Source organism: Anabrus simplex, chromosome 2 (assembly GCF_040414725.1).
Source record: "Anabrus simplex isolate iqAnaSimp1 chromosome 2, ASM4041472v1, whole genome shotgun sequence".
NCBI classification, from domain to species: Eukaryota; Metazoa; Arthropoda; class Insecta; order Orthoptera; family Tettigoniidae; genus Anabrus; species Anabrus simplex.
The window spans coordinates 715,419,944-715,435,595 of NC_090266.1; the positions used below are offsets into that span (position 1 = coordinate 715,419,944).

At 40.9% G+C, this 15,652-nt stretch overlaps 1 protein-coding gene across 1 annotated transcript in view; it reads right to left on the minus strand.

The window, feature by feature from the left end:
* Positions 1–15,652, minus strand: part of LOC136863061 (dnaJ homolog subfamily C member 2) — a 153,538-nt gene that overhangs the window by 2,003 nt on the left and 135,883 nt on the right. Inside the window, exons 9-10 of the mRNA XM_067139391.2 lie at positions 14,289–14,506; positions 3,387–3,541 (exon numbers count right to left, since the gene is read on the minus strand). Of these exons, the coding sequence (XP_066995492.2) occupies positions 3,387–3,541; positions 14,289–14,506 (373 nt within the window). The remainder of the gene's footprint in view (positions 1–3,386; positions 3,542–14,288; positions 14,507–15,652) is intronic.

Here is a 15,652-nt window from a genome sequence, read left to right on the forward strand (position 1 = left end):
TTCACTCAACTACGACTATTTCAGATACCCTCACTGATCTAATGATAACGAATAATCTTGACAAAATTTTGACTTATGGCCAGTTCCCAGTCCCAGGTATATCACATCATGACCTCATTAATTTCGTATACTCTGTTAGAGTTTGACGATGCACACAAAAATACATAATCTATAGAGATACAAAACAAAGAAGAAGAAAGCCAATTGCTCTGAAGTTCTGATTGTGATTATGTCATTAATTTATTAATACAGCTGTCTTGTAGTCAAAGGAATGGACTATTAAAACTTCAGAATTTACTATTTTATCCACTACCCATTTACTTATTGAAATGGATGAGATACTGCATGATGAAATTATGATACCAGATTATTATAATTATATATCCGCTATATACCGTGTGATTCAGTCGGCCCTTTCAATGTAGTTTTATGCAACCCGCAAAATTAATTCTATCCTGAATACATCTGCCCTGCGGGTATCCTCAGACGATACAACCGGATATCTTGATATTTACCACTTCACCATGATAGGATGCCGTAATATTATACTCGTAATCAAACACTGGAAGGTATGTGTGTGCCTTCTAGATCATATGAACCTGACACGCCGGAGAAACACTAAATTGATATTGTGACCGCAGTAAACCTAATACTTACTATAAGCTGCCCAGTACACCATATGGAACCGCAGTGTAGTTGGTAAAGGTGTGGATGAGCAGGCTTGCATGTCAGGTGCGAGGTTTGAGTCCGGGGCAAAGATTACAAATTTTCAAAGTATTTGCTTAATACTTACCACACGCAATGTAAGTTCAATACCCACTTTCATGCAAATTGTGTGTGAAGGAATGTGTTTGTGGCCCTAAGAAGGGGCAGTTAGTTAGCAGGCTGGACACATACAGACCGGAAATAAGAACACAACTGCCCTGACAATGCTTTATAGCAGCAAATGCTCAATGTGATGACCGTTTTGGTTTATGCACATTCCGGCCCGGTGTCCAATAGATCGCCTCGTGCGCTGATGTATTCCAGGCAGGCATCCGTGACGAGTTGCCAGAGCTGGTCAGGGTTTTCTGGTGCTTGAATGTAAACGACGTTCTTCAAATGTCCTCACAAGAAGAAGTCTAACGATGTTAAATCCGGTGATCTGGCGGGCCAAGAAACAGGGCCTCCTTGTCCTATCCATTTCCCTGGCAGTTCCTTATTCAGATGGTTACGAACCGGCAAAGTCGAATGTGGTGGAGCTCCATCCTGTTGCAAACACATCGTCAAACAATCATGCAAGGACACATCCTCCAGCAGCAGTGAGAGTTCCTGACGCAGAAAGTGCAGGTAGCGTGGGCTCATCCAATGGCCCTCAAAGAAATAAGGTCCAATCAGGTGATCCCCGAAGATTCCACACGAAACATTCACTCCCCATCGTACCTGATGGGCCGCCCGTCGCACCCAATAAGGATTGTCCGTACTCTAATAGTGAATGTTGTGCGATTGACGTTCCCATTATTGTGGAAACGCGATTCGTCTGAGAACAAGATATGACATACGAACGCTGCATCAATGTCCAGCCTGCCTAATAGCCACTGACAGAACACCATTCGAGCTACAAAATCCTGCCCATCGAGCTCTTGATGTAGCTCAAGATGGTATGGGTGAAATTTATGTTCATGCAGTATTCGCCAGATGGACAGCTGGCTGGTATTCACTTGTCTTGCAATCGCTCTTGTACTGATGTGTGGATTATTATGAGCTGCCTTCAGAATGGCCTATTCTGTTTCACCCGATGTAACGGGCCTATCACGAACTGGTGGCTGGTTGGAAATCACGCCTCTTGTCCTTAGGCGTCTTTCAACATGGTGGAATGTCGTAGCAGCCGGGTGTCACCTGTTGGGATACCGTTCCTGGTACAGACATAATGCCTCTCACGCGTTTTGTCTTGCTTCCCCATAAATGAGGAGCATGTCAACATATTCCTCTGTGGCAAACGTGCTGAATGACAGCCGAGATTACAGTACATTCAGGCCCTAACCAGCGGAGTATGCGCAGGGCACAATATGAATAACAGTGTCATTCTACTTTTTAAATGTGGCAAATGTTGGCCTGTGTTTACGTATTCAAATGTCATACCGATGCAGCATTCGAACCACCGCTGGCACATTCTGTCGATTGCTAGGAAAATACCTAACCACATCCGCTACGCTACACTGCTGGGAACGTGCTGGTAGTAGGACAAGAGCAGAGTACATACACCATTGGGTTCGGTGTTTAAGACATTAATTACGGCACTGTTACCTAGTTTTATGCATCGATTCCTCTCTTTGTTACACTTGGTCACGAGGCATGACACATTAACATAGTTACATGGTAAAAGGATGTTGCTACATGATTTCAAGGAGTCATGTTTAGCGAACGGATGATACATTTGGCTAGGGTTCAGAATAGTGTGCAAAATGTGCTCATTGAAATTAGTACCTTACAGTACGCCTGCTGGTGAATAGCACTCCTATAACCATGTGCACCTTAATTGGGCTGCAGCATAAGATATTGGAAGGAGCCTCTGAATCCCACTGTATATAAACCTCATGCCCCTAAGTGTACTTTTCATTCAATTTTGATACCTCACACACTTTCAAATTAGGGAGAATCCAACTCAAGTAGACATCACACACTGGATACATAGGCCTACCTTACTTTGATGATCATGTTATTCATGTATATTGTATAACTTTTTCAATCTGAGAAGGGTGTCAATAAAACAGAGCTTATATTTGTCATCTCTGAGTTCAACTTCAGTTCATATGGTTCATAAAGAAGACCAGCAACAGTCTACTTGCTCCAATTGCTTTTGTGAGATTAGAAGCACACGAACGAAATTAACTTTTGGTAATTATAACTCTTTTGAAATGGGAATTCATCAACAAAATATGCTTTTTACATATGCACTACAACTAAGTTAAACATCTACGTACAAAAATTCAGTCAAGCTTTGGTAAACATCCTGTGAAATATAGGTTAAAGATTCAAATTGTGGTGGCTCCAATAACCTCACAATGCACTCAACACTGCTGTCGATGTCAGCGCATTATACAAAGATACTGAATGATAAACAATAAAGATAGGTTAGAGCTCGAGTTTCCATGGCAGAATTTGTTTTTGCGAGTGGTTTAACGTCGCACTAAAACATCAAAGGTTTTCAGTGACACAAGGATAGGAGAGGGTTACAAGTGGGAAGGAAGTGGCCGTGTCGACAGGGAAGAAGTGCTTCCACTGTAAATGCCTTTATACCTCACCTTTATATTCACATAATGGTTACGCTTAGTACGCTCTCTAAATTATGTTGTCACTGACAGGCTTACAGCTAGCGTATATATATATATAAATCTCAGCCTTACCTTAAACCTTAGCATGCATTCCTTTTTACTGCGAGAAGGTATACAAGCTGCTATCTTATCCCATCTCTCAGGCGTAGTACTGGGGTAAGTTTTAAGGGCTTGTTCAAGGAGCTGCTGTTCTGTTGCAGTCCATGGAGAAGGTGCAGCAAGATCATCTGGAGGGAAAAAATAAATAAATAAAATTAGACTCTATGCATGAAAGAGAGAGATGTTAATGATACAATAATATTCAAGTGAAATAATCTGAGACCTTCTTGCTTCCATACAGCCAGTTTCTTCCAGACTGGTGTCAAATAATTTATCAGAAAGAAGTGTGCAACATCTCAAGGGGGGAAATTTTGAACAAAACAGTGCTTTGTTCTGAAATGTATGTCCATTTTAGGTTTGACTTCCTGATCATCTATAATTTTCTCGGCCAGGCATGTGGGAAACTTATTAGAAATACAACATTAAACTGAGTATTTTAAAAAATTAAAGTGATGCAAATGAAGGCTGAACGCTGAATGGAAGATGCTACATTGTCATTATTGGACCTTTTAAGAACTTAGGCTACGAACTGTCACAAGATAGTTACCATTGAAATATGGATTCAAAGTGTAGCAACATAAAGCAGTCAGTTTTAGGATGTAGAGACCTAATTTTGCTGTAAAGGGACAGGGTGAAGTAAGATACAAGTATAATAAGGATGCTACTGGTAAGCAAGGGCTTTGGAGGATATGTACAAAAAAAGAGATTAAAGCCCAGTTTTGAATGAATACATCAAATGAAGCTATGTGTAAGAATCACCTCAGATGGTGGACAATGTAATTTAAATGGATGAGTAGATACCAACAAGAACAGGAAGTAAAAGGAGCAGAGGTCCCAGGAGAAAATGATAGACTCCATTTTTAAAAATGTTAAAGAGACTGTATGCGAATAACAATGATTTCAAAAAATACAGTTATTCCTTCTATCCTCACAGGGTAGTAACATTATGACAAAAAAAAAACAACAAAAAAAAACTATGAATGCCTGGCATACCCTTGCATTCGGAGGTGTACATTAGAGAGTCAGGATACCAGTAGCTACGGAATAGGAGTGGGCATCTTGGACATATTCTGGGTCATGGCCCTCCTTGTGCTCAGGCAGCTAGGACTACACAATCCACCGGTGGTCCCTAATCTGTTAGAGGGGAGATCCTCACTTGGACTATGTGTAAGTAGGGTAGCATCCTGCTTCATGAATATACAAAGGACACTAGGAAAGTTTTGCAATGTGAGTGAACGCTTTAGACTTTTTTACAATAATTTCCACCACACTCAATACACTTCTCCATAAGTCGAAACCAGTCACTGAACCAACTCTGCCACTTTTCTTCGGTTACATTTTCACACTCTTGATCCCATTCTGCCAGAAGCACCTCGTCAGATGCAAAACGCCGCCCTTTCAGCATCATCTTCACTTCTGGGAAGAGTGCGAAGTCACATGGGGCAAGATCAGGACTGTATGGAGGCTGATCAAGCACAGTCAACCCTGATCTGGCAAGAAAATCCATTGTTACATTAGCACGATATGCTGTAGCATTGTCGTGATGCAAGAGCCAAGTGTTGAGAGCCGTGACCTTGGACGGAGCTGCTTGAGAGCCTGGATGACCTGAGGCAGACAAGTCTCACTGTACCACTTAGCAGTAACTGTCCTTTGTGTTTCTAGCACAACCCGAGTCAGGATGCCATGTTTAATGAAGAATACTGCAATCATCCTGGATTAAGTTCCAAACCTCTCTGCAGTGCTCATATGGAGTGAGGGCATATGACGCTGTTGATGGTGATTCGTCCGTCGGATGGGGACGTTAAGCCTTGAGCAGACCCCTTGGTGCTATTCGACAGGAGTAGGCTATGTGCCGGCACCGGGTTTCACCCTCTCCCTACTATCATATATCACGTCATTCATTTCATCTCTCATTAACTCCTCTGATGAGGTTGACGTCAGGAAGGGCATCCGGTCATAAAAAACCGCCACGACAAATTCATCTCACCTCATACCCGACCCCGTAGGGAAACGGGACAAGGGTTGGACAAACACTGCAATCATCCTTTTCTTCACTGACCTTGACTTTCACACAATCACAGGACTACCCTTATCTTCAAACAGCCATACCTTGTTCTGGGATTTTGTTGGGACATCGTAATAATACAGCCAAGTTTTGCCACCTGTAATGATGCTATTGACATTACGCGAAGTCCCATTTTCAAACTGTTTTAGCATTTTTCGGCACCATTTTACTCGATGTGCCCTTTGTTCCTCTGAAAGTGAATGGGGCACCCAAAGGGAACAAACCTTTCTAACATGGAGATGGTCGTGTAGAACTGAATGAATAGCTGATGCAGGGATGTGGAGGGTCTCTTCTATCTGCCGATATGTCAACCGCCTCTCTTGCTGCAACATTATCCTCACAGCTTCAATGTTTTCTTCAGTCACTGATTCAGACGGTTGCCCAGAACGAGAATAGTCTTCAACCACAAAATTTCCCGCCTGGAACTCTTTGTACCAGTGGAAAATTGTTGTCCGATGTGGACAGTCTTTCCCCAGCACGAGTCATTTCCTCCAGGCACTGGTCAACATTTAACCCATGAACAAAATTGTAGTGGATAATTGCACGATATTCACCTTTAGACCACACTACCTTAACTTGCTTTCAATCCCCCTGCTTGGTAACAACTGGTGTGAAGGTCGCGCCTTGCTGTCTTCCAGACCGATTTTCACCCCTCTTTTCATCCTTCACCATAACAGGGGTGTCCAGCCAACCGTTCTTGCATATTGCAAAACCTTCCTAGTACCCATTGTACCGAGCTCAAAACATATTAAAAAGCCTTGGACCTACGAGAGTAATGGAGCCCCACTCCCATTTGACAGGCTGTCAATATTAATAGGGCTTATGGAAGAAAGAAAGTAGAACTGGGTGAGTCAGCATAGAGGATTCATCTGGATGTGCCAGGAGTAAGTGATATTCGGGTAAGGGGAGATAACGAGGAAGAGCTAGGAGATTATAAAGTGTACTTGGCGGGTATTAAAAAGGTAAGGGCAGAGTGTGAGGTAGGGCTGTTCATCGGGAATACTTTTTTTTTTTTTTTGCTAGTTGCTTTACGTCGCACCAACACAGATAGGTCTTATGGTGACGATGGGACAGGGAAGGGCTAGGAGTGGGAAGGAAGCGGCCGTGGCCTTAATTAAGGTAAAGCCTCAGCATTTGCCTGGTGTGAAAATGGGAAACCACGGAAAACCATTTTCGGGGCTGCCGACAGTGGGGTTCGAACCTACTATCTCCCGAATGCTGGATACTGGCCGCGCTTAAGCAACTGCAGCTATCGAGCTCGGTAGGAATACTACTGCACGCAACATAATTTCTGTTAGGGACGTAAACGAGCGAATGATGTGGGTAGATTTGGCAGTTGGAGGAATTAGGACGAGAATTGTCTCAGTGTATTCACCATGTGAGGGTGCAGATAAGGATGAAATTGACAAGTTTTATGAAGCTCTGAGTGACATCGTAGTCAGGGTCAACAGCAAGGACAGGATAGTGCTAATGGGCAATTTCAATGCGAGAGATGGAAACAGAACTGAAGGATACGGAAGGGTGATTGGTGAATGTGGAGAAGATATGGCAGCTAATATGAATGGGAAGCATTTGCTGGACTTCTCTGCTAGTATGGGGTTAGCAGTTACGAATACATTCTTCAAGCATAAGGCTATTCACCACTATGCATGGGAGGGTAGAGGTACCAGATCCACAATAGACCATATCTTAACCGACTTTGAATTCAGGAAATCTGTTAGGAATGTACAGGTTTTTTAAAATTTATTTTTCTATGATACAGACCACTATCTGATCGGTAGTGAACCAAGTATCTCTGGGCTTAGGATAGAGAAAGTGAAATCAGTCTGCAAACGATTAAGGGTAGAAAATCTCCAGGACGAGGAAATTAGACAGAAGTACATGGATATGATTAGTGACAAGTTCTGAACAGTGGACAGTAAGCAGGATCAGGATATAGAACGAGAATGGGTGGCATACAGGGATGCTGTAGGAGAAACAGCAAGGGAATGCCCAGGAACAACTGTGTGTAAAGATGAGAAATAGCTAATATCTTGGTCCAATGATAAGGTGAGAGAAGCTTGTGAACGTAAAAAGAAGTCTTATCAGAAAAGGCTCCAAACTAGGGCTGATGCAGACAGGGAATTGCAGGTAGATGAAAGGAACAGAGCGAAACAAATAGTTGTTGAATCCAAAAAGAAGTCGTGGGAAGATTTTGGTTATAACCTGGAAAGGCTAGGTCAAGCAGAAGGGAAACCTTTCAGGACAGTAATAAATAATCTTAGGAAGAGAGGGAAAAAGGAAATGAACAGTGTTTAGGGTAATTCAGGTGAACTCACAGTAGATCCCAGGGAATCACTGGAGAGGTGGAAGGAATATTTTGAATATCATCTCAATGTAAAAGGAAATCTTCCTGGTGGTGTCGCGAACAACCAAGCTCATTGGGAGGAGGAAAATGATATTGGTGAAAATATGCTTGAGGAAGTGGAAAGGATGGTAAATGAACTCCATTATCATAAAGCAGCAGGAATGGATGAAATTAGACTTCAAATGGTGAAGTATAGTGGGAAGGCAGGGATGAAATGGCTTCATAGAGTGATAAGATTAGCATGGAGTGTTGGTAAGCTAGCTTCAGATCAGACAAAAGCAGTAACTGCATGTATCTATAAGCAAGGGAACAGGAAGGATTGCAACAACTATTGCCCAGATTTGTTTGCTATTTGCTTTACGTCGCACCGACACAGACAGGTCTTATGGAGATGATGGGATAGGAAAGGGCTAGGACTGAGAAGGAAGCGGCTGTGGCCTTAATTAAAGTACAGCCCCAGCATTTGTCTGGGCTGCCGACAGTGGGGTCGAACCCAGCATCTCCCAGATGCAAACTCACAGCTGTGTGCTCCTAACCGCACGACCAACTCGCCCGGTGGCCTGATTTGTATACCACGCAAAATATTCACTGGCATCTTGGAAGGGAGGGTGCGATCAGTGGTTGAGAGGAAGTTGGATGAAAACCAGTGTGGTTTCAGACCACAGAGGGGCTGACAGGATGAGATTTTCAGTATGCGCCAGCTAACTGAAAAATGCTACGAGAGGAATAGACAGTTATGTTTCGTAGATTTTGAGAAAGCATATGCCAGGGTACTGAGAGGAAAGATGTTTGCCGTATTGGGGGACTGTGGGATTAAGGGTAGATTATTAATATCAATCAAAGACATTTATGTTGACAATTAGGCTGCATTGAGAATTGATGGTAGAATGAGTTATTGGTTTAGGGTACTTACAGGGTTAGACAAGGCTGTAATCTTTCACCTTTGTTGTTCAATGATAACATGGATCATCTGCTGAAAGGTATAAAGTGGCAGGGAGGGATTCGGTTAGGTGGAAATGTAGTAAGCAATCTGGCCTACGCTGTAACTTGGTCTTAATGGCAGATTGTGCAAAAAGCCTGCAGTCTAATATCTTGGAACGTGAAAATAGGTTCAATGAGTATGGTATAAAAATGAGCTTTTCTGAGACTAAATTGATGTCAGTAGGTAAGAAATCTAAGAGAAATGAATGTCAGATTGGGGATACAAAGCTGGAACAGGTCGATAATTTCAAGTATTTCTCCAAGGATGGTAGTATTGTCAGTGAGATGGAATCAAGCTGCAGTAAAGCTAATGCAGTTGGCTCACAGCTGCAATCAAAAGTATTCTATAAGAAGATGAAACTATCTTTACAATGGTCTGTTTTCAGACCAACATTGCTGTATGGAAGTGAAAGCTGGGTGGACTCAGGATATCTTATTCATAAGTTAGAAGTAACAGACACGAAAGTAATGAGAATGACCCCAGGTAAAAATAGATGGGAACAGTAGCTGGGTGGACTCAGGATATCTTATAAGTTAGAAGTAACAGACACGAAAGTAATGAGAATGACCCCAGGTAAAAATAGATGGGAACAGTAGCAAGAGGGTAAGTTAGGAATCAACTCTATGGATGAAGCTGTACGCATAAACCGGCTTCGGTGGTGGGGTCATGTGAGGTGAATGGAGGAGGATAGGTTACTCAGGAAAATACTGGACTCTGTTATGGAGGGCAAGAGGAGTAGAGGGAGACCATGACGACAATGGTTAAATTCAGTTTCTAACGATTGAACGATAAGGGGTATAGTACTAATGAGGCCAGAGAATTAGTTACAAATAGAGGATTGTGGTGACATTTAATAAATTCACAGAGGCTTGCAGACTGAACGCTGAAAGGCATAATGGTCTATAATGATAATGCAAGTATGTAAGTAATAATATATCCTTTGTGTGAACAAAATTGCTGTTTAAATTGCACTTCATTCTTTCACTTTCCATTCTACGTATACAATTTGAATGATTTTGGAGGGTACACGGTATAGTAAAGACCTGGCGTGATAGGAAAAAACTTTGGTCATATTTGGATTCCCCAAGCAAAAATGAGTAAAAAGTAAATCTCAGATCTAAGTCAACAAAAACTCTGTTCCCCGGTGTTATTTAATCTTCATTTCATTTATTTTACATGTAAGAATTCAGCCAGGATTGAGTTCAGTAAGAACATTTCGCTTGGAACTTGGCAGAGACTTCACAGCAGTAATCCTAAACGAACAAAAGCTCTTACGGTCATGTACAGTGTTTGCAATGATTTTGCAAAGTGTCCTCCAATAAACGCTAGCTGCCGAAAGACACCCTCACCAAAGCGATGGTTGGGATAAAAGACTGAGAAAAATGATGGGGAAACAAGGATAGGATATGCCCAATACCCCTTGAGGAGAGTGGTTAAGTTCAAAAGTCTGAATGTAGAAAAGACGGCCAACCAATAAGAGTGGAGAAAATTATTAGTGCCCTGCCCATCGGAAAAAATATTCAGCTCATTTTACCAGGTGAAAGTTTCTTACACGCAAATTCAGTTGCTCCTCACTGCCAGTAATTAATAATGATCTGTGCGACGATCAATGGTCTAAGTGCTGTCTGTTTAATTAAAAATGTGAAAGTGTGTCATAGGAAAATATCCTTCTGAGGCATATTTTGAACCATGGCAAACTACAGCCAAATGTCGATTTTCCGCCATCCAATATAGTGCTAAAGAAGCCGAGAGCTTAATTTAAATGTGTACGAGGGGAATTGACGTTATACCTGCCTGGTGAAGTCGCACCAATATTAGGAAATCTGGACTCCAACCAGTTAATTATGTAGGCAGCTAATACAGGAGATTTTGCTCCGATAAACTCCCACCACCTAGCCCAGGGAAACAGTTTGCGTGGGAGAAAACCCAACTACATTTTTTTTTGCTAGTTGCTTTACGTCGCACCGACACAGATAGGTCTTATGGCGACGATGGGACAGGGAAGGGCTAGGAGTGGGAAGGAAGCGGCCGTGGCCTTAATTTAGGTACAGCTCCAGCATTTGCCTGGTGCGAAAATGGGAAACCACGGAAAACCATCTTCACGGCTGCCGACAGTGGGATTCGAACCCACTATCTCCTGAATACTTGATACTGGCCGCACTTAAGCGAAACGCAACTACAGAACTAATTGCAAGAAGCCTAACGCCGCCAGTTAATCGGTTTGTTTCAGACGCTCAGTTCATGTTACAGCTGTCACCAAAGCTGTAATAATGTTATTTGCTTTACGTCTGACTAAAAAAGAAATGAAATGGCGTATGGCTTTTAGTGCTGGGAGTGTCCGAGAACATGTTTGGCTTGCCAGATGCAAGTCTTTTGATTTGATGCCCGTAGGCAATCTGCGTGTCATGATGAGGATGAAACCACGATGAAGACAACACATACACCCAAGGATGAAACCATGATAAAGACAACACATACACCCAGTCCCTGTGACAGTGAAATTAACCACTGATGATAGCCTACGTACAGATTAGGAACATAATCATGTGAAGTTGACTAGTGTGGTGCATGTTTGACTTGTTAGCGGGAATATGCTTCGACTTTGAAAAGAACTTGCCGCTACCAGTCACTAATATTGGACAGGAGTATTACAAACACCATTATGACTGCACAGTTTTAGAATCACAGGCTTGGAAACCGGTAATGCTACCATGGATCTTACATGTAGAGCATTAGTGTGACAAGGGTCCAAATGAAGTCCTGAGCTGCTTGCTTAGGTATAACTACAGGGTTCTTAGTAGTACAAAATGCCTCCATGTCTTAATGAATAACTGTTCTGCACAGTGAATAAATACATTTATGAATTTGGCACTATTTTGTAAACACAAAATATAACAATATTTATATTTATTACCCCATGCCTGGACACAGTTCCATGCCCATTGACAGGGCATTTGCCAAAATCAAGAAGGGGTGATGGCGAATGAAGAAAGTATGGATAAACCCATAAAAGAGGCATTAAAACTTGAAGTAATCTACATGAAGCATTCAGTGAAATCTACATGAAGCATTCAGTGACTGATGACATTCAAGATGATAGGAACCCTGTGATAGAGGTTTGTAACTTCAAAGAAGCTCTCGAACTTATTATACAGTACGTACCATTCCCTACATTACAGACTATGGATCTCATTGTTGAATCCGTATTAATGGTTGAACTTCTTACAAAACTGTCAATAGTAAGAGGATTAATTTTTATTTTTGTGTACCATTCCCAACATCTCACAGCTGACAGGTGCTACGTTCGTCTGTGGAACCTTTCTGATGATGCGGTAAACTTTGTTCACCACGGTGACCAACACACATGCAATCCCCAAAAAAGGACAGAAATCAAACAATATTCTCCTACATGTAATGGGGCACCTCACTAAGCTGAGCAATTTATTCAGGCCAATTGCGGAGGGAGATGCTGCAGGACATACACCACCACCTTCAGCACATGCCATTCCAGAAAGTCACATTCTATTATGTTTTGTAAGCATAAGATGAAGTGCTACATGACTATGTTGTTGAGAATGAATGATACTGTGCATATATTGATTTCTTATCATGGTAGCAGTTGTTTCTCACGTTCTTCAGTTTCCATGCAAAATAATGACAAGTCCAAGTTTTTTAATATCATTTTGCATCAGACTAAGTCCTGGATGATGCAATTACTGAAAATTAATGATACTGTGCATGTATTGCTGATAAATCATCATAGCAGCAGTATTGTCTAAATCTCTCATGTTCCCTAGTTTCTATGCTAAACATTCACAAATTCATTTAATAAATATCATTCCTCTTCCCTCTTGTGCATCACAAAAATAATAGGAATGTATCAGATTGTGCTTACACATGAAACACTTCTACAATAAAAATAAAAAATATTCCACTGCCCATAAATAAAACCTTATTTATGATGTTCTGAAACTTCCAAATGCCTCTCTTGAAAAAGTTAGTTCGGTAAGTTGTTTCCCAGGAAACCCTCGCCTGTCAAATGGAAGTGGGTCTCCATTACTCCCATAGGTGTGAGGCCTGCTTAAAACATTCTGAGCTCTGTAAATTCTGTAAAGCAGGATGCTACCCTATTTACCCATAGTCACAAAGAATTTCTCCTCCAGTGGATTAGGGATTAGTGGTGGTTTGCATAGTCCTAGCTGCCTGAACACAAGGAGGGCCATGACTCAGAACCACCTGGTATCCCAATATTCATGACCACTTACAGGGTCATTCAGCTGTAGCGTATGGTTCATCAACTAGAATGTGACTACAAGATAGATAGATAGATAGATAGATAGATAGATAGATACATACATAAATAAATAAATCAATCAATAAATAAATCAATCAATAAATAAATAAATGTAACACCTTCTTCTTCTTCTTCTTCTTCTTCTTCTTCTCAAACGGGTCGCTTAGAACCACATGGAATCAACACTTTTTAGCCTTACTGTTGGCCCAGTATTCCTTTATGTGCAATGACTGGATCTGTTTTTGTAGCTCTGACCATGTATGTTGTGTATTGTGTAGTCTTCTCTTCTTCCTTGAAACCCCATGTGTGAGTGATTTTCCTGATTTCATTCCGGCCAAGTAGGTTTGGTGATCCTAATGCCTTCAGGTCTTTTTCTGTAAGCTTGTACCAATTTGGTCTAGTAGCCTTGTTCTTTATGAATGTATGTATTTTGAGCGTTACTCTGTTCAGGTCCATTCTTTCTAAGTGTCCCATGAATTGAATTCTTCGCATTCGCATTGTGTCTGCGATTTTGGGATTTAAAAAATATATTTCTGTGCCAGGCTTTGGATAATGTACACCATCTTTGGTTCTTGGCCCAGGGATTTTTCTCATTATTTTATGTTCTTTCACTTCTATTCAGTGTTTTAGTGCTTTGTGTTAGAGATAGAGTGCCTCTGAAGCATAGAGTGCTTCAGGTTTGATTACAGTTGTATAATGTCGGATTTTGCAGTTCCAGGAGAGGCTCTTTTTGTTGTATATATTTTTTGTTAACTGAAAAGCAATCTCCATTTTCTGGAGTCTTGATTCAATAGATTTATTTTCATTACAATTTGCTGTAATCCATTCACCTAAATAATTAAATTTGTTTACTCTAAAGATCTTGTTATTGCCAATTAGAAGTTCATTTGATGCAATTTTGATGTCTGTCATAAATTTTGTTTTTTCAAACGAGATTTGTAATCCAATTTTCGCTGCTTGTTCTTATAGTAGTTCAAGTTGTTTTTTGTGCATCAGAGATATCTGCAGTAAAGATGCACAGTACATGGCTGTTAGTTAGCAGTGGTGATCTTATGGAGCAAAGCCTAGCACAGCTATCCCCCCACCCCAGTCTCCGCACCTATCAGAAATTCAGCAGCATCTTAAATTAGTAAAAGAAGAAAACCAAAACATACATCAAAATGCACAAAGAGAATTAATGTACTTACCATCATATCTCTCAGATGTTGCAGTATTGCTAGGTATACTATTTTTACTGTCTTTTCCTATATGATTTAAAGATGTTTGAGCAGCAGTGACTTTCAGAATATTTTTTGAATAATCTGAGCCCTGAAGATCCTTAGCTTTAGAAAGAACTTCTTTTGCTGTCCTAGTGGTATTTCCTCCATTTACATGTTGATTGATGAAATTGGCAACAACTTCCCACCTAAAACAGGATAGAAATGTATAAACTTCAGTCATTTTTCAATATTTGTTGTAATTAACAAGGAAGAAATTGTGAAGTATGTGTTACGTATCGCCCAGGCATTGAACTGACGCTTGGAGTTAAAGTGAGGAAAGCAGATCCCTCCTAAGGTAGTTAGTTTTTTTATTTATAAAGGCCATTGAATTACTAGATTTTAGGGTACGTTTATGCTGCAGCTTTGCTCCTGGCACATGGATGCTCGCCCTAGCACCTCGCTGCTTACTATAGTCAGGCTGCTTGCCATGGATCTTTTACCCTGCAGCAATCCATGCTCACACTGCTGGCAGCTCTCAGTTCTCGTCGAAAATTCAGAACAGCAGAACTGATAGTTAAGGCTGTTTATATTTTTCATAATGTGATTATAGATATAGAAGGGACACTTGGACAATGAAGACGTACTTCCAAAAGCTACCCAATCAAGGAGAAACAATGCAGTTCCAGCGAAAGCTTTTGAATTGCGGTATAAATACAGAAATTTTTATTTAATTCAAATTAAAATACACATACATAAAAACATAGGTCATTGGCTTCTGATGGTACAAGATGAGACGAAATAATAGATTAAAATTTAAAATTAAACCACTGATTATAATGATGAGGAAAATTATTATGAATTTAAAATAATCAGTGGATCTAATTCGCAAGGTCTTATTTTCCTCTAAAATGATCAGAAATAGAGTAAAATGTAATAAAATTGGATAGTAAAAATAATAATAACTATATGACCTCTGCTATCGTGTACAACCATTTTAATTCAACACCGTGTGGCTGCTTGCTCATCGATTTCGACAGTCCATTTTACTCTAGGCCTACTAGATGGCAGAGTAAACCGAGTCTCTCTTGGGCAGTGTCTATGGCTGAGTATGTTAATGAATTTTGTCGAGTAAACACCAAATGTGTTACAAGATATCTTTTGCATGTCGGGATCGTACGGCATGGAATGTCGAATTGACTTTTCTCCGCCCTTCAAAAATCTGACTACCCCTGCCGGGTTTGAACCTGCTATCTTAGGATCAAGAGGCCAACACTGACACTGATCCACAGAGGAAGCCATAAGACTGAATAAGGCACTGACACAGAAGTAAACTCATGTATTTAAATGAAATT